This window comes from Scyliorhinus canicula, chromosome 8 (assembly GCF_902713615.1).
Source record: "Scyliorhinus canicula chromosome 8, sScyCan1.1, whole genome shotgun sequence".
In the NCBI taxonomy this organism is placed as follows: Eukaryota; Metazoa; Chordata; class Chondrichthyes; order Carcharhiniformes; family Scyliorhinidae; genus Scyliorhinus; species Scyliorhinus canicula.
The window spans coordinates 197,267,232-197,285,540 of NC_052153.1; the positions used below are offsets into that span (position 1 = coordinate 197,267,232).

At 52.3% G+C, this 18,309-nt stretch overlaps 1 protein-coding gene across 1 annotated transcript in view; it reads left to right on the forward strand.

The window, feature by feature from the left end:
• Nucleotides 1-18,309, forward strand: part of cplane1 (ciliogenesis and planar polarity effector 1) — a 288,296-nt gene that overhangs the window by 104,980 nt on the left and 165,007 nt on the right. Inside the window, exons 18-23 of the mRNA XM_038803925.1 lie at nt 1,655-1,869; nt 4,082-4,246; nt 9,774-9,912; nt 11,985-12,094; nt 15,914-16,078; nt 17,340-17,448. Of these exons, the coding sequence (XP_038659853.1) occupies nt 1,655-1,869; nt 4,082-4,246; nt 9,774-9,912; nt 11,985-12,094; nt 15,914-16,078; nt 17,340-17,448 (903 nt within the window). The remainder of the gene's footprint in view (nt 1-1,654; nt 1,870-4,081; nt 4,247-9,773; nt 9,913-11,984; nt 12,095-15,913; nt 16,079-17,339; nt 17,449-18,309) is intronic.

Consider the following 18,309-nt stretch of genomic DNA (forward strand, 5'->3'; position numbering starts at 1 on the left):
GACAGTGATAGGGGTGTGGACAGTGATAGGGGAGTGTGGACAGTGATAGGGGAGTGTGGACAGTGATAGGGGAGTGTGGACAGTGTTCGGGGAGTGTGGACAGTGAGGGGAGAGTGGACAGTGAGGGGAGACTGGACAGTGATAGGGGAGTGTGGACAGTAAGAGGAGAGTGGACAGTGATGGGGGAGAGTGGACAGTGATAGGGGAGAGTGGACAGTGATAGGGGAGTGTGGACAGTGATGGGGAGAGTGGACAGTGAGGGGAGAGTGGACAGTGATGGGGGGAGTGTGGACAGTGATGGGAGTGTGGACAGTGATGGGGAGAGTGGACAGTGAATGGAGTGTGGACAGTGATAGGGGAGTGTGGACAGTGAGGGGAGAGTGGACAGTGATGGGGAGAGTGGACAGTGATAGGGGAGTGTGGACAGTGAGGGGAGAGTGGACAGTGATGGGGAGAGTGGACAGTGATGGGGAGAGTGGACAGTGATGGGGAGAGTGGACAGTGATAGGGGAGAGTGGACAGTGATAGGGGAGAGTGGACAGTCATAGGGGAGTGTGGACAGTGATGGGGAGAGTGGACAGTGATAGGGGAGTGTGGACAGTGATAGGGGAGTGTGGACAGTGATAGGGGAGTGTGGACAGTGATAGGGGAATGTGGACAGTGAGGGGAGAGTGGACAGTGATGGGGAGAGTGGACAGTGATAGGGGAGAGTGGACAGTGATGTGGGAGAGTGGACAGTGAGGGGAGAGTGTACAGTGATAGGGGAGTGGGGAGAGTGTACAGTGATAGGGGAGTGTGTACAGTGAGGGGAGAGTGGACAGTGATGGGGGAGTGTGTACAGTGAGGGGAGTGTGGACAGTGAGGGGAGAGTGGACAGTGATGGGGAGAGTGTACAGTGATAGGGTAATGTGGACAGTGATAGGGGAGTGTGGACAGTGAGGGGAGAGTGTACAGTGATAGGGGAGTGTGTACATGCCTGGTCAGCGCACGGGTTGCTGTACTTCACACCCTTTTGATTCTTCATGGCTGCCTGTGTTTGCACTATTTGCACCATTGAGAAGGGTGTCTGCTTGACCCATGGTGTGTTGGGGAACACAGTGATGTGTTGGGTGCTCTGGTCTCTGGAACACATATAGGCCACCAACACTTAAAATAGTACAGCACTATTTTATTAAACTATAAACTGTTGAACATACTCTTACTGTGGGTTAACACCATGTTAGATTAACTAATGACCTGTGCCTGTCCTAACCAGTCTAATCACTCAGCACGTGGTGAGGATCTGTGCTGTAAGCTGTGAGCTCTGTCCTTCTGAAAGGCTGCATCCCAAATGAGAGGGAAAATTGGTGCCCTCTGTCTTTATAGTGAGTGTGCTCTAACTGGTGATTGGCTGCGGTGTTATGCATGTTGATTGATCCTACTGTATATCCATCAGTGTGTGTGTGTCTGCACCATGATATACTGGTGTATATTATGACACACAGTATTTTGCAGAGTATGTGGAGTGTTGTTGCCCCTTTGGCCCCTCGGGTATTGACTGTGCCCGTGTGTATGATCTCCCTGGATCGTGGTGAGTGGGGTGTTAGTCTGGTCCCAGCCAGTAGGATGGGCGATAGATTTTGCTGTTTCTGTATTTCCCCCTCTCTCTTTGCAGGGTGCGTTGAGGAGGATGGAGAAGTGTTGTTCGGGTCACTCCAGGAGATCCTCAAAGCGGCGGTGATGGTCGATGCAGATGTGATTACAGAGACCTTTGAACTTTTGATGCAGACTGCAAAGGATTATGGTAGCAGTTTGCCGGGGCTGGTACCTGATGGTTTATACCTGCCTGCACCACCATTATACTGTCCTCAGCCAGCCATCGACAGTGAGGTAAGGTTAGGGTAACGTGAACTGGCACAGCGTTGCTGAGTGCCACCAGCTTTGGCGTAATGAAGCTTCTGTCCAGTCAGCACATAGTGTTGCTCAGTTTGCTGGACAGGTGAGGCCAGCAGAGCAGGTTCAATTCCCGCACTGGCTGAGGTTATTCATGAAATTCGGGAATCGAACCTGGGACCCTGGAGCTGTGAAGCAACAGTGGTAACCACTGTGCTGCCCATATAAAGAATAAGCTAGGGTGGCGCAGTGGGTTAGCACTGCTGCCACACTGTGCCGAGGTCCCAGGTTCAATCCCGGCTCTGGGTCACTGTCCGTGTGGAGTTTGCACATTCTCCCCGTGTCTGCGTGCGTTTCACCCCCACAACCCAAAGATGTGCAGCGTGGGTGGATTGGCCACGCTAAATTGCCTCTTAATTGGAAAAAAATATAAAAATTTAAAAAAGAATAAGCTGCAATAGGAAACAGAGAGTTTGGATTTTTTTTAAATGTTTTTATTCGCTTTTTTATTTCATATAGCACAAAATAAACAAATCTGTGCAGACCAGATACAATTCATAAAAGGCAAACATTGAAGGAGCCCTCCTGACTGCCTCTGTCCTTTTTTTATTTTATTTTAGAATATTTTTGTTGAATTTTTACACTGTGCAATAGGCGAGACAGACGGTTTGTGTGTAGAGTTTTGTTATTGTTGCCCCTCTGGCTTTGTTTAGGGGTCCCTCCATCCCTCTCCTCGGTCTTTTCCCACATCCTGCTGACATTTCCCTGGGTTCCTCCAATGCTGCTCCCCTCCCTCCCTTGTTTCTCTGCCCTCACTGCCCCCCCTGCCTGTCCCCCCTCCTTTCCTATCCGTATTTGCCTCAAACAGGTCTTGGGACATGCTGTGAATGACCCCCACGCTTTCTGGAAGCCCTTATCCGACCCTCGGATGGTGTATTTGATCTTCTCCAGATGGAGAAATTCCAGGTCTGTCAGCCAGTCCGCAGCTGTGGGTGGTGCCGCTGATCGCCAGCCGGGCAGGATGCCAGCCTGTCCGCAGCTGTGGGTGCTGCCGATCGCCAGCTGGGCAGGATGCCAGCCAGTCCGCAGCTGTGGGTGCTGCCGATCGCCAGCTGGGCAGGATGCCAGCCAGTCCGCAGCTGTGGGTGCTGCCGATCGGCAGCCGGGCAGGATGCCAGCCAGTCTGCAGCTGTGGGTGCTGCCGATCGCCAGCCGGGCAGGATGCCAGCCAGTCCGCAGCTGTGGGTGCTGCCGATCGCCAGCTGGGCAGGATGCCAGCCAGTCCGCAGCTGTGGGTGCTGCCGATCGCCAGCTGGGCAGGATGCCAGCCAGTCCGCAGCTGTGGGTGCTGCCGATCGGCAGCCGGGCAGGATGCCAGCCAGTCTGCAGCTGTGGGTGCTGCCGATCGCCAGCCGGGCAGGATGCCAGCCAGTCCGCAGCTGTGGGTGGTGCCGCCGATCGCCAGCCGGGCAGGATGCCAGCCAGTCCGCAGCTGTGGGTGCTGCCGATCGCCAGCCGGGCAGGATGCCAGCCAGTCCGCAGCTGTGGGTGCTGCCGATCGCCAGCCGGGCAGGATGCCAGCCAGTCCGCAGCTGTGGGTGCCGCTGATCGCCAGCCGGGCAGGATGCCAGCCAGTCTGCAGCTGTGGGTGCTGCCGATCGGCAGCCGGGCAGGATGCCAGCCAGTCTGCAGCTGTGGGTGGTGCCGCTGATCGCCAGCCGGGCAGGATGCCAGCCAGTCTGCAGCTGTGGGTGGTGCCGCCGATCGCCAGCCGGGCAGGATGCCAGCCAGTCTGCAGCTGTGGGTGCTGCCGATCGGCAGCCGGGCAGGATGCCAGCCAGTCCGCAGCTGTGGGTGCTGCCGATCGCCAGCCAGGCAGGATGCCAGCCAGTCTGCAGCTGTGGGTGCTGCCGATCGCCAGCCGGGCAGGATGCCAGCCAGTCCGCAGCTGTGGGTGCTGCCGATCGCCAGCCGGGCAGGATGCCAGCCAGTCTGCAGCTGTGGGTGCTGCCGCCGATCGCCAGCCGGGCTTGATTCTCCGGCGGCGATTAGGGAAGCGAAAGCCAGGACGTCGGCCCTCTTCCCCATGGCGAGTGTTTGGATTCTAACACTGGCAGAATGGAGGGAGGAGGATGCGAAGACAGAGTGACATTTCTAACTCTGCTGTGACTGACTGTTGTTTATAATGAATGGTCTCTTCCACCTGCAGAGCGTTGGACTGGACTCTCGGTTATCGATGGAGAAAGCTGCTCGGCAGAATGTGTCTGTCGTCCTTCAGCAGCTCCTCATGCTCTTCAGGGCTGCTCGCTGCTCCCTGCCTGCAGCACACTGGTATATTGACAAACTCCGATATGGTCAAAAGATCACGAATAAGGTAAATCAGACTGGCAGGAATTGCTCCCAACGAGACATTTTCAATTCCTCTTTCAGCCGCTGGTCTGAAAATATGGCTTTTTCTGAGGGGAAGTGGTCAGGGGGCTAAGTAACTGCACCTTTCAGATACACCCGCCCTCCCTTCAAAGGGGCAGCACGGTAGCATGGTGGTTAGCATAAATGCTTCACAGCTCCAGGGTCCCAGTTCGATTCCCGGCTGGGTCACTGTCTGTGTGGAGTCTGCACGTCCTCCCCGTGTGTGCGTGGGTTTCCTCCGGGTGTTCCGGTTTCCTCCCACAGTCCAAAGATGTGCGGGTTAGGTGGAATGGGCATGATAAATTGCCCGTAGTGTCCTAAAAAGTAAGGTTTGGGGGGGGGGGGGGTTGTTGGGTTACGGGTATAGGGTGGTTACGTGGGTTTAAGTAGGGTGATCATTGCTCGGCACAACATCGAGGGCCGAAGGGCCTGTTCTGTGCTGTACTGTTCTATGTTCTAAATATACATCGAAACCTAGAAAACAGGAGCACGACGAGGCCATTTGGCCCTTCCAGCCCGCTCCCCATTCATTATGATCATGGCTGATCATCAAGTTCAATACCCTGATCCCGCCTTTTCCCCATATCCCTCAATCCCTTTAGCCCCAAGAGCTGTATCTAATTCCTTCCTGAAATTACACATTTCGGCCTCAACTACTTTCTGTGGGAGTGAATTCCCCAGATTCCCCGCTCTCTGGGTGAAGAAATTTCTCCTCCCCTCAGTCCTAAAAGGTTTACCCCTATGGGATCCATAGTGCAGGTTATAACAAATCCCAGTAATTTCCCTAATTTCTTTACTAACTTCCTTCAGCTCTTCACTAAAACCTGTGCTTCTCAGAATTTCCGGGATATTATTCATGTCTCCCTCTGTGAAGACAGAAGCAAAGTACGGATTTAGTTCCTCAGCCATTTCTTTGTTCCCGGTTATGAATTCCCCCGTTTCTGACTGTAAGGGGCCTAAATGAGTTTTTAAAATCTTATTCTATTTTTGCATACCTATTGAAGTTTCACAGTCAGTTTTTCTGTTCCCTGCGAGTTTACTTTCAAATTGTATTTTCCCCTTAATCATTCCCTTGGTTCGCCTTTGCTGAATCTTAAACTGTTCCCAATCCTCAGGTCTATGGCTTTTTCTTGCTAATCTGTAGGCCTCTGCTGTGGATCGAATACTATCTGTAATTTCCCTTGTCAGCCATGGTTTGGCCACAGTTCCCTGTCTACTCTTGCACCAAATAGGAATAAACAACGTTTGGAGTTCACCTATACATCCCTTAAATGCTGCCATTACCTGTCCACTGTCCTTCCTTTCTGTAATGTTTCCCAGTCTGTCATAGAATCATAGAATCCTTACAGGGCAGAAGGAGGCCATTCAGCCCATCGCTTCTGCACCGATCCTGTGAAAGAGAACCTGACTGAGGCACCGTAAACTTGTCATCCCATTTAATCTTTGAGCTCTAAGGGACAATTTTACCATGGCGTATCCACCTAACCTGCACATCTTTGGACTGTGGGAGGAAACCGGAGGATTGTTATCACTAAGGAGGTAGTGATGGGCAAGCTAATGGGGCTAAAGGTAGACAAGTCTCCTGGCCCTGATGGAATGCATCCCAGAGTGCTAAAAGAGATGGCTAGGGAAATTGCAGATGCACTAGTGATAATTTACCGAGATTCACTAGACTCTGGGGTGGTCCCGGTGGATTGGAAATTAGCAAACATGACACCACTGTTTAAAAAAGGAGGTAGGCAGAGAGCAGGAAATTATAGGCCAGTGAGCTTAACTTCGGTAGTAGGGAAGATGCTGGAATCTATCATCAAGGAAGAAATAGCGAGGCATCTGGATAGAAATTGTCCCATTGGGCAGACGCAGCATGGGTTCATAAAGGGCAGGTCGTGCCTAACTAATTTAGTGGAATTTTTTGAGGACATTACCAGTGTAGTAGATAACGGGGAGCCAATGGATGTGGTATATGTGGATTTCCAGAAAGCCTTTGACAAGGTGCCACACAAAAGGTTGCTGCATAAGATAAAGATGCATGGCATTAAGGGTAAAGTAGTAGCATGGATAGAGGATTGGTTAATTAATAGAAAGCAAAGAGTGGGGATTAATGGGTGTTTCTCTGGTTGGCAATCAGTAGCTAGTGGTGTCCCTCAGGGATCCGTGTTGGGCCCACAATTGTTCACAATTTACATAGATGATTTGGAGTTGGGGACCAAGGGCAATGTGTCCAAGTTTGCAGATGACACTAAGATGAGTGGTAAAGCGAAAAGTGCAGAGGATACTGGAAGTCTGCAGAGGGATTTGGATAGGTTAAGTGAATGGGCTAGGGTCTGGCAGATGGAATACAATGTTGACAAATGTGAGGTTATCCATTTTGGTAGGAATAACAGCAAACGGGATTATTATTTAAACAATAAAATATTAAAGCATGCCGCTGTGCAGAGAGACCTGGGTGTGCTAGTGAATGAGTCACAGAAAGTTGGTTTACAGGTGCAACAGGTGATTAAGGCGGCAAATGGAATTTTGTCCTTCATTGCTAGAGGGATGGAGTTTAAGACTAGGGAGGTTATGTTGCAATTGTATAAGGTGTGTTAGTGAGGCCACACCTGGAGTATTGTGTTCAGTTTTGGTCTCCTTACTTGAGAAAGGACATACTGGCACTGGAGGGTGTGTAGAGGAGATTCACTAGGTTAATCCCAGAGCTGAAGGGGTTGGATTATGAGGAGAGGTTGAGTATACTGGGACTGTACTCGTTGGAATTTAGAAGGATGAGGGGGGATCTTATAGAAACATTTAAAATTATGAAGGGAATAGATAGGATAGATGCGGGCAGGTTGTTTCCACTGGCGGGTGACAGCAGAACTAGGGGACATAGCCTCAAAATAAGGGGAAGTAGATTTAGGGCTGAGTTTAGGAGGAACTTCTTCACCCAAAGGGTTGTGAATCTATGGAATTCCTTGCCCAGTGAAGCAGTTGAGGCTCCTTCATTACATGTTTTTTAAGGTAAAGATAGATAGTTTTTTGAAGAATTAAGAGTTATGGTGTTCGAGCTGGAAAGTGGAGCTGAGTCCACAAAAGATCAGCCATGATCTCATTGAATGGCGGAGCAGGCTCGAGGGGCCAGATGGCCTACGCCTGCTCCTAGTTCTTATGTTCTTATGAAACCCATGCTGATACGGGGAGAATGTGCAGACTGCGCACAGATAGTGACCCGAGGCTGGAATTGAACCTGGGACCCTGGCGCTGTGAGGCAGCAGTGCAAACCACTGTGCTACCGTGCCTCATACCATCATAGTTACCTATGTTGGGATTCAGGACCTTGGTCTCAGAATCAACTACCTCACTATTCACCTTGGTAAAGAATTCTACCATATTATGATCACTCTTCCCCAAGGGCTCTCTCACAACTAGATTGCCGACTAATCCTTTCTCATTGCACAGCACCCAGTCCACAATATCATTGGCCCCGCACTCTTTTCATATCCTTCACCCCGCCCACCATTTGGATCCTCGACCCCGTCCTCTCCGGATCACCCGTCCTCGACCCCACCCTCTCTCCAGATCCTCCACCCCGCCCTCTCTCCAGATCCTCCACCCCGCCCTCTCTCCAGATCCTCGACCCCGCCCTCTCTCCAGATCCTCCACCCCGCCCTCTCTCCAGATCCTCCACCCCGCCCTCTCGCCACATCCTCCACCCCGCCCTCTCTCCACATCCTCCACCCCGCCCTCTCGCCACATCCTCCACCCCGCCCTCTCTCCACATCCTCCACCCCGCCCTCTCGCCACATCCTCCACCCCGCCCTCTCTCCACATCCTCCACCCCGCCCTCTCTCCGCATCCTCCACCCCGCCCTCTCTCCACATCCTCCACCCCACCCTCTCTCCACATCCTCCACCCCGCCCTCCAGATCCTCCACCCCGCCCTCTCTCCAGATCCTCCACCCCGCCCTCTCTCCAGATCCTCCACCCCGCCCTCTCTCCACATCCTCCACCCCGCCCTCTCTCCACATCCTCCACCCCGCCCTCTCTCCAGATCCTCCACCCCGCCCTCTCTCCACATCCTCCACCCCGCCCTCTCTCCAGATCCTCCACCCCGCCCTCTCTCCAGATCCTCCACCCCGCCCTCTCTCCACATCCTCCACCCCGCCCTCCAGATCCTCCACCCCGCCCTCTCTCCACATCCTCCACCCCGCCCTCCAGATCCTCCACCCCGCCCTCTCTCCAGATCCTCCACCCCGCCCTCTCTCCAGATCCTCCACCCCGCCCTCTCTCCACATCCTCCACCCCGCCCTCTCTCCACATCCTCCACCCCGCCCTCTCTCCAGATCCTCCACCCCGCCCTCTCTCCAGATCCTCCACCCCGCCCTCTCTCCACATCCTCCACCCCGCCCTCCAGATCCTCCACCCCGCCCTCTCTCCACATCCTCCACCCCGCCCTCCAGATCCTCCACCCCGCCCTCTCTCCAGATCCTCCACCCCGCCCTCTCTCCAGATCCTCCACCCCGCCCTCTCTCCACATCCTCCACCCCGCCCTCTCTCCACATACTCGACCCCGCGCTCTCTTCATACCCTTGAGCCCTTCCTTCATATATCTTGAAATCTCTCCCAGCTACCACCCACCTTCTCACTCCATCCATTTTGTTTCTCTGCTACTTCATTCCACCTTATATTAAAGTTTGATTTCTTTCCCCCGCACCTAATTCTGCCACTCGATTATCCTTTACTTGGGAACTATTCTCACCGTGATATTCCTTAGTTCTCGGTAAGCCAATAATCTGCAAGTGTTCGATGTTAACTGGGGTGTGAGGGATTGGTTTGAGGGTCGGGTTTAGCAGAGTTACGTTAGGATGTGGAGAGGTGTAACTGGGGTGTGAGGGATTGGTTTGAGGGTCGGGTTTAGCAGAGTTACGTTAGGATGTGGAGAGGTGTAACTGGGGTGTGAGGGATTAGTTTGAGGGTCGGGTTTAGCAGAGTTACGTTAGGATGTGGAGAGGTGTAACTGGGGTGTGAGGGATTGGTTTGAGGGTCGGGTTTAGCAGAGTTACGTTAGGATGTGGAGAGGTGTAACTGGGGTGTGAGGGATTGGTTTGAGGGTCGGGTTTAGCAGAGTTACGTTAGGATGTGGAGAGGTGTAACTGGGGTGTGAGGGATTGGTTTGAGGGTCGGGTTTAGCAGAGTTACGTTAGGATGTGGAGAGGTGTAACTGGGGTGTGAGGGATTGGTTTGAGGGTCGGGTTTAGCAGAGTTACGTTAGGATGTGGAGAGGTGTAACTGGGGTGTGAGGGATTGGTTTGAGGGTCGGGTTTAGCAGAGTTACGTTAGGATGTGGAGAGGTTTAACTGGGGTGTGAGGGATTGGTTTGAGGATCGGGTTTAGCAGAGTTACTTTCGGATTTCCCGGCTACACGTCCACAGCTGGAAAGAGCTGTGAGATGATCCGATGCTTTGTATATTTGGTATGTCAGCAGCTCCCTGGCTGATATATTGATTTGTTATTTAGATCAGATTGAAGGCTGCTGTCCCTGCGCTCGCTCCATTCCCTAACTCACTGCTGCGTTACTGTAAAGCTCGGGCCAGCTTCTTCACACCAGGAGCCGGGGGTGATGGAATATCTGATGCCATCTCTGTCAGGGTAGTCGGTGAGTAAATTTGTTTGAGCCTCTCGTCGTCTCCTTGGTGTCTCTCACAGCTGTGCTAAACAGACCTTGGGCAATAAATGCTGGCCTAACCTGCGACACCCACATCCTGTTCATTTATTGTTTATAAAATGGGTTTACGGGCCGAATGGGCTCCTTCTGCACTGTAGAGATTCTGTGGGCTCGAAATGTTAACTCTGTTTCTTTCTCTGCAGATGCTGCCAGATCCGCTGACTATGTCCTGCATTTTCTGTTTATATTGAAATTGAAAATTGAAAATCGCTTATTGTCACGAGTAGGCTTCAATGAAGTTACTGTGAAAAGCCCCTAGTCGCCACATTCCGGCACCTGTCCGGGGAGGCTGGTACGGGAATCGAACCGTGCTGCTGGCCTGCTTGGTCTGCTTTAAAAGCCAGCGATTTAGCCCAGTGAGCTAAACCAGCCCCTATTATAGAGGGAATAGAACTGATTGGATTATTGCAGAGTCAGTATGGACTTGATGGGCAGAAAGGCATCCTTCTGTACCGTTCTGACTGGAAGAGAAGAGAAACAAAGAGAATCATAAAACGGTTACAGAGCAGGAGGAGGGTATTTAACCCAACAAGCCCACTGTGCCCGCCCTGTAACTGGTGGACTTGGAATGAGAACTGGTAATGAGTGCACAGTGTCAGTGCTTCTGTTGTACAAGCTCCCAGTCACAGGCAGCAGAATGATGATCACCAGAAAGGGGTTGGAGAGCAGTTGTGTAGGGAAAGACTGAAGTAATCAGGGAAAAACCTCCCAGTTAAAGAAGGTGCAGGAGAGGAGGAGATGGGATAGTGGACAGGGAGACTGCCTGGGAAATGCAATGTAGCACAAGAAGGGAGAGAGTGTAAGCAGCTAACCTCTCGTCACCCTCACACCCCAGTCTGGAACAGCTGGGGAATATTAAGAGGAACATTTGATTTGTTTCGAGCTGTGTGAACTGTCAGAGCTGGCTGGGGGCAGCAGGTGTAATAGAGCTGTATGAACTGTCACAGAGCTGGCTGGGGGCAGCAGGTGTAATAGAGCTGTATGAACTGTCACAGAGCTGGCTGGAGGCTGCCAGTGTAATAGAGCTGTATGAACTGTCACAGAGCTGGCTGGAGGCTGCCAGTGTAATAGAGCTGTATGAACTGTCACAGAGATGGCTGGAGGCTGCCAGTGTAATAGAGCTGTGTGAACTGTCAGAGCTGGCTGGAGGCAGCCGGTGTAATAGAGCTGTATGAACTGTCACAAAGCTGGCTGGAGGCTGCCAGTGTAATAGAGCTGTATGAACTGTCACAGAGCTGGCTGGAGGCAGCCGGTGTAATAGAGCTGTATGAACTGTCACAGAGCTGGCTGGAGGCTGCCGGTGTAATAGAGCTGTATGAACTGTCACAGAGCTGGCTGGAGGCTGCCAGTGTAATAGAGCTGTATGAACTGTCACAGAGCTGGCTGGGGGCAGCCGGTGTAATAGAGCTGTATGAACTGTCACAAAGCTGGCTGGAGGCTGCCAGTGTAATAGAGCTGTATGAACTGTCACAGAGCTGGCTGGAGGCTGCCGGTGTAATAGAGCTGTATGAACTGTCACAGAGCTGGCTGGAGGCTGCCAGTGTAATAGACCTGTATGAACTGTCACAGAGCTGGCTGGAGGCTGCCAGTGTAATAGAGCTGTATGAACTGTCACAGAGCTGGCTGGAGGCTGCCAGTGTAATAGAGTTGTATGAACTGTCACAGAGCTGGCTGGAGGCTGCTGGTGTAATAGAGCTGTCTGAACTGTCACAGAGCTGGCTGGAGGCTGCCAGTGTAATAGACCTGTATGAACTGTCACAGAGCTGGCTGGAGGCTGCCAGTGTAATAGAGCTGTATGAACTGTCACAGAGCTGGCTGGAGGCTGCCAGTGTAATAGAGTTGTATGAACTGTCACAGAGCTGGCTGGAGGCTGCCAGTGTAATAGAGCTGTATGAACTGTCACAGAGCTGGCTGGGGGCAGCCGGTGTAATAGAGCTGTATGAACTGTCACAGAGCTGGCTGGAGGCTGCCGGTGTAATATCTATCATCTCCTTTCCTGACAGGCTCCTTCCGGGATCTCTGTGGATTGTGCTGGATGTTCCATATCCGAGACCGACTGAGTGAGAGCTGTCGCAAATACCAAACAGCCCGAGACAACAGCAGAACCTCCCAGGTACTCATTCTGCACCCTGCTCTGTCCCCACTGGATCACCACCCTGCTCTGTCCAACTGGATCACTGCCATGCTCTGTCCCACTAGATCACTGCCCTGTTCTGTCCCCACTGGATCACTGCCCTGCTCTGTCCCACTGGATCACCACCCTACTCCGTCCCATTGGATCACCACCCTCTCTGTCCCCACTGGATCACCTCCCTGCTCTGTCCCCACTGGATCACCACCCTGCTCTGTCCCACTGGATCACCGCCCGGCTCCATCCTCACTGGATCACTGCCCTGCTCCATCCCCACTGGATCAGTACGCTGCTCTGTCCCCACTGGATCACTGTCCTGCCCTGTCCCCACTAGATCACTGCCCTGTTCCTTCCCCACTGGATCACCACCCTGCTCTGTTCCCACTGGATCACCGCCCTGCTCTGTCCCACTGGATCACCGTCCTGCTCTGTCCCCACTGGATCACCGCCCGGCTCTGTCCCACTGGATCACCGTCCTGCTCCATCCCCACTGGATTACTGCCCTGCTATGTCCCCACTGGATCACCACCCTGCTCCATCCCCACTGGATCACTGTCCTGCTCTGTCCCCACTAGATCACTACCCTGCTCTGTCCCCACTGGATTACCGTCCTGCTCCATCCCCACTAGATCACCACCCGGCTCTGTCCCACTGGATCACTGCCCTGCGCTGTCCCCACTGGATCAACGCCCTGCTCCATCCCCACTGGATCACCACCCTGCTATGTCCCCACTGGATCACCATCCTGCTCCATCCCCACTGGATCACTGCCCTGCGCTGTCCCCACTGGATCACCATCCTGCTCTGTCCCCACTGGATCACTGCCCTGCTATGTCCCCACTGGATCACCATCCTGCTCTGTCCGCACTGGATCACCATCCTGCTCTGTCCCTACTGGATCATTGTCATGCTCTGTCCCCACTGGATCACCATACTGCTCTGTCCCCATTGGATCACCGCCCTGCTCTGTCCCCACTGGATCACCATCCTGCTCTGTCCCCACTGGATCACTGTCCTGCTCTGTTCCCGCTGGATCACCGTCCTGCTCTGTCCACACTGGATCACCGTCCTGCTCTGCCCCCACTGGATCACCATCCTGCTCTGTCCCCACTGGATCACTGTCCTCCTCTGTCCACACTGGGTTACCATCCTGCTCTGTCCCCACTGGATCACTGTCCTGATCTGTCCCCACTGGATCACCATCCTGCTCTGTCCCCACTGGATCACCGTCCTGCTCTGTGCACTGGATCACTGTCCTGCTCTGTCCCCACTAGATCACTGTCCTGCTCTGTCCCCACTGGATCACCACCCTGCTCTGTCCCCACTGGATCACCATCCTGCTCTGTCCCCACTGGATCACTGTCCTGCTCTGTCCCCACTGGATCACCATCCTGCTCTGCCCCCACTGGATCACCATCCTGCTCTGCCCCCACTGGATCACCGCCCACTTTGGGTGATGATGTCATTGTGTGGGTGGAGTTGGGCTGTGGCTCTGTGAGTTTGTTTTACTTTCACTTTGGGATTTGAACTGCACAGAAGAGTTTTTCTATCTTCAGTTTCAAAGCTGTTTCCAGACGGCTTGCTAATTTAAAAGAGATAATTGCTGTCTGGAAGATAATTGCTTTCTGGAAGGAATTCAAAACTGCTGTTTGAAAAGGGGAACAGAATATCCATAACAGTCTTATACCAGTGAGAATGCCGTGTGCTGGGCTACGCCTTTGAAAAGGTTTTACTTGGATTTTGTTATTGAATTGGAACAGTTAAGGGGGAATTCATTCAGGGTTATACATAGATTACTGTAGCTGTGGGGAGTCGTTATGTTTGTAATTGATAAAAATTCTTGCTGTGTGTGTTTATATAAAAATGTTAACTACATTCGTAGAATAAACTTTGTTTTTGATTAAAAGCACCTAAGACCTCTGTTGAATAACACCTGATAGTCAGGCTCTTGTGCTCATAGTAACCAAATTCAATAAACAGTTTTAGGTCAGGTGAACTCCATAATATACTTTGCAGTTTTCCAAACCCTGGCCAGTAACACATTCAGTCACTCACCACCCTAACTGGGAAATATATTGCCGTTCCTTCACTGTGTCTGGGACAACATCCTGGAACTCCCTCCCTAACAGCACAGTGGGTATACCTACACCACATGGACTTCAACAGTTGAAGATCCCAGCTCACCACCACCACCTCCAGGGCAATTAGGGATGGGCAATAAATGCTGGCCCAGCCAGTGACACACATCCGGCACAGCTGGATTGGGAGTGGGGATCTGATCACAGCTGGATTGCGAGTGGGGATCTGGTCACAGCTGGATTGCGAGTGGAGATCTGGTCACAGCTGGATTGCGAGTGGGGATCTGGTCACAGCTGGATTGCGAGTGGGGATCTGGTCACAGCTGGATTGCGAGTGGGGATCTGGTCACAGCTGGATTGCGAGTGGGGATCTGGTCACGGCTGGATTGCGAGTGGGGATCTGGTCACAGCTGGATTGTGAGTTGTTGGGGATCTGGTCACAGCTGGATTGCGAGTTGTTGGGGATCTGGTCACAGCTGGATTGCAAGTTGTTGGGGATCTGGTCACAGCTGGATTGGGAGTGGGGATCTGGTCACAGCTGGATTGCGAGTTGTTGGGGATCTGGTCACAGCTGGATTGCGAGTTGTTGGGGATCTGGTCACAGCTGGATTGCGAGTTGTTGGGGATCTGGTCACAGCTGGATTGCAAGTTGCTGGGGATCTGGTCACAGCTGGATTGCGAGTTGTTGGGGATCTGGTCACAGCTGGATTGTGAGTGGGGATCTGGTCACAACTGGATTGCGAGTGGGGATCTGGTCACAGCTGGATTGTGAGTTGCTGGGGATCTGGTCACAGCTGGATTGCGAGTGGGGATCTGGTCACAGCTGGATTGCGAGTGGGGATCTGGTCACAGCTGGATTGTGAGTTGCTGGGGATCTGGTCACAGCTGGATTGCGAGTGGGGATCTGGTCACAGCTGGATTGCGAGTGGGGATCTGGTCACAGCTGGATTGCGAGTGGGGATCTGGTCACAGCTGGATTGTGAGTTGTTGGGGATCTGGTCACAGCTGGATTGCGAGTTGTTGGGGATCTGGTCACAGCTGGATTGGGAGTTGCTGGAGATCTGGTCACCGCTGGATTGCGAGTTGCTGGTGATCTGGTCACAGCTGGATTGTGAGTTGCTGGGGATCTGGTCACAGCTGGATTGGGAGTTGCTGGAGATCTGGTCACCGCTGGATTGCGAGTTGCTGGTGATCTGGTCACAGCTGGATTGCAAGTTGCTGGGGACCTATTCACAGGTGGATTGGGAGTGGGGATCTGGTCACAGCTGGATTGCGAGTTGCTGGGGATCTGGTCACAGCTGGATTGTGAGTTGGGGATCTGGTCACAGCTGGATTGGGAGTGGGGATCTGGTCACAGCTGGATTGCGAGTTGCTGGGGATCTGGTCACAGCTGGATTGTGAGTTGTTGGGGATCTGGTCACAGCTGGATTGCGAGTTGCTGGGGATCTGGTCACAGCTGGATTGGGAGTGGGGATCTGGTCACAGCTGGATTGCGAGTTGCTGGGGATCTGGTCCGTTAATTAGGGATGGGTAATAAATGCTGATCCTGCCAGCAAGCTCACAGCATGAGGAAAAGAGGAGGGTTTCTAACATTTTAGGAAAGAAGAGGAACAAGTGACAAAGTTTCCTTTATGTAAGATGGTAAACCTAGTTAATTATTACTGTCCAGAGAATGGACTAGTTACTGACGTCAACCACATTGCTGAGTTTGCTGTGTTTTCAGGACTACGAAACGACAGCTGAGTATGATGCTGCTGTGATTGACCATTGCCTGAATTCCCTGTGCTGGGCCTGTCGAATGCTGCCCTTTGCTCGGTTCATGAATGTGGAGGAGCTCTTACAGGACATCATCCTCAGCTTGGTTAGTGAGCTGCCTCCAATCAGAAAGGTAGGAGCACGTATCCAAGCAAAATGTGATGTATTTACTGTGGGCCATGAGGAAAGGGCCGAGACAGGAAGACCCCTGGGGGAGGGCAGAGAGGCCAGGATATAGCCTCAGGAGTTCCTCAGGGTAGCGTCCTTGGCCCAACCATCTTCAGCTGCTTCATCAATGACCTTCCCTCCCCCGCCCGATATCAGGTCAGAATGTTCAGCACCATTCGTGACTCCTCAGACACTGAAGCAGTCCCTGTCCAAATGCAGCAAGACCTGGACAATATCCAGACAAGGGGCAAGTTACATTCACACCACACAAGTGCCAGGCAATGACCATCTCCTACAAGAGAGGATCTAATCATCACCCCTTGACATTCAATAGCATTACCATCACTGAATCCCCCACAGTCAACATCCTGGGGGTTACCATTGATCAGAAACTGAACTGGACTAGCCATATTAGGGGCTGGTTTAGCTCACTAGGCTAAATCGCTGGCTTTGAAAGCAGACCAAGGCAGGCCAGCAGCACGGTTCGATTCCCGTACCAGCCTCCCCGGACAGGTGCCGGAATGTGGCGACTAGGGGTTTTTCACAGTAACTTCATTGAAGCCTACTCGTGACAATAAGCGATTTTCATTTCATTTCATTTTTCATATTAATACTGTGGCTACCAGGGCAGGTCAAAGGCTAGGAATCCTACGGTGAGTAACTCACCTCCTGGCCCCCCCCAAAGCCTGTCCACCATCTACACGGCACAAATCAGGAGTGTAATGAAATACTTTCCACTTGCCTGGATGAGTGCAGCTCCAACACTTGAGTAGAAAACAGCCCACTTAGAGGAGACGCCTGCCTCAAACATTCCTTCCCCACATCACCAACGCACGGTAACAGTTGCGTGTACCATCTATAAGATGCACTGCCGCAACTTGCCAAAGCTACTTTGACGCCATCTTCTAAACCCGCAACCTTTACCCCAGGTCGGACAAGAGCAGCAGATACCTGGGATCCCCACCACCTGGAGGTTCCCCTCCAAGTCACTCACCACCCTGACTGGGAAATATATCGGCCGTTCCTTCACTGTCGCTGGGGCAACATCCTGGAACTCCCTTCCTAACAGCACCATGAGTGTACCTACACCACATAGACTACAGCAGTTCAAGGCGGCAGCTCACCATCACCTCAGGCCCGTGGGGGTATCAGTGCTGTATTATGATGGGATGTTTTGCAGAACACTCCTTTCTGCCTGACCTCTGCCCTTTTCCCTGTTTGCTTAGGTCGCTGAAATCCTGGTGAGGGCTTTTCCCGACGTGGAAGATGTGAGGGTGCCTCTCAGGGACAAATATCACTCACTTCAGCAACGGCTGCGTCACAGCACAGTGCGCGGTGAGGAAATCCCGGCTAATCTCACTGATTGGGTAGAAACGAAAGAACACCTATCTCCGGGGGGGGGGGGGTTGGAGGACTGGAGGACGTTGTAGGGAGAAGCCGTGGGGGAGGATTTGAAGAGAAGGATGAGAATTTAAAAATTCAAAGTTCAAATTACTACAAAAGTACAGCAACGACAAACCTGTCAACCTAACCTCGGTGGGGAAGCAGAGAAACGATAATTCAGGACAGAATGAATAGCCACCTGGGCAAATAGGGATCAACTAAGTGAATCAGTGTTCACTTGTTAACACAAGTCACATTGACTAACTCGTATCAGCTGTGGCTCAGTTGGACACACCTCTGAATCACAAAGTTCTGGGTTCAAGGTCCACGTCAGGACATAAACACACAAGTCAAGGCTGATATTGCAGTGCAGTACTGAGGGAGCACTGCACTGTCTTTCAGGAGGGATGTTAAACCAAAAGCAGGTGAGTTATCCCTGGTTTAAAACAGAAAATACTCAAAAAGCCTCTGGTCTGACAGAATGCGTGGACAGAGAAATGTAACCTTTCAAGTCCATTTTACTTCTTCAGAGTTGACAAGGGAGAAAAATGATGGACGTTATACTGTTTAAGAGGGGCTGGAGCAGAGTAGGGCAGAGATAGGTGGGAACTAGAAGCATGACAAAGGGAGTGTTAATGATAGTGTTAAAGACTAAAGGGGGTGTTGATAGTGGCATAAAGCTAAGGTAGCGGAACAAGGGTCAGCGCTCTGTGAATGCTAAACTTTAGAACAAGTGACAGGTGGCCTTGTGTGGGGCAGGAGGGCCTGTTGGACCAAAAAAGGATTAAAAAGGTGGTCAAGATGGAGCTGCAT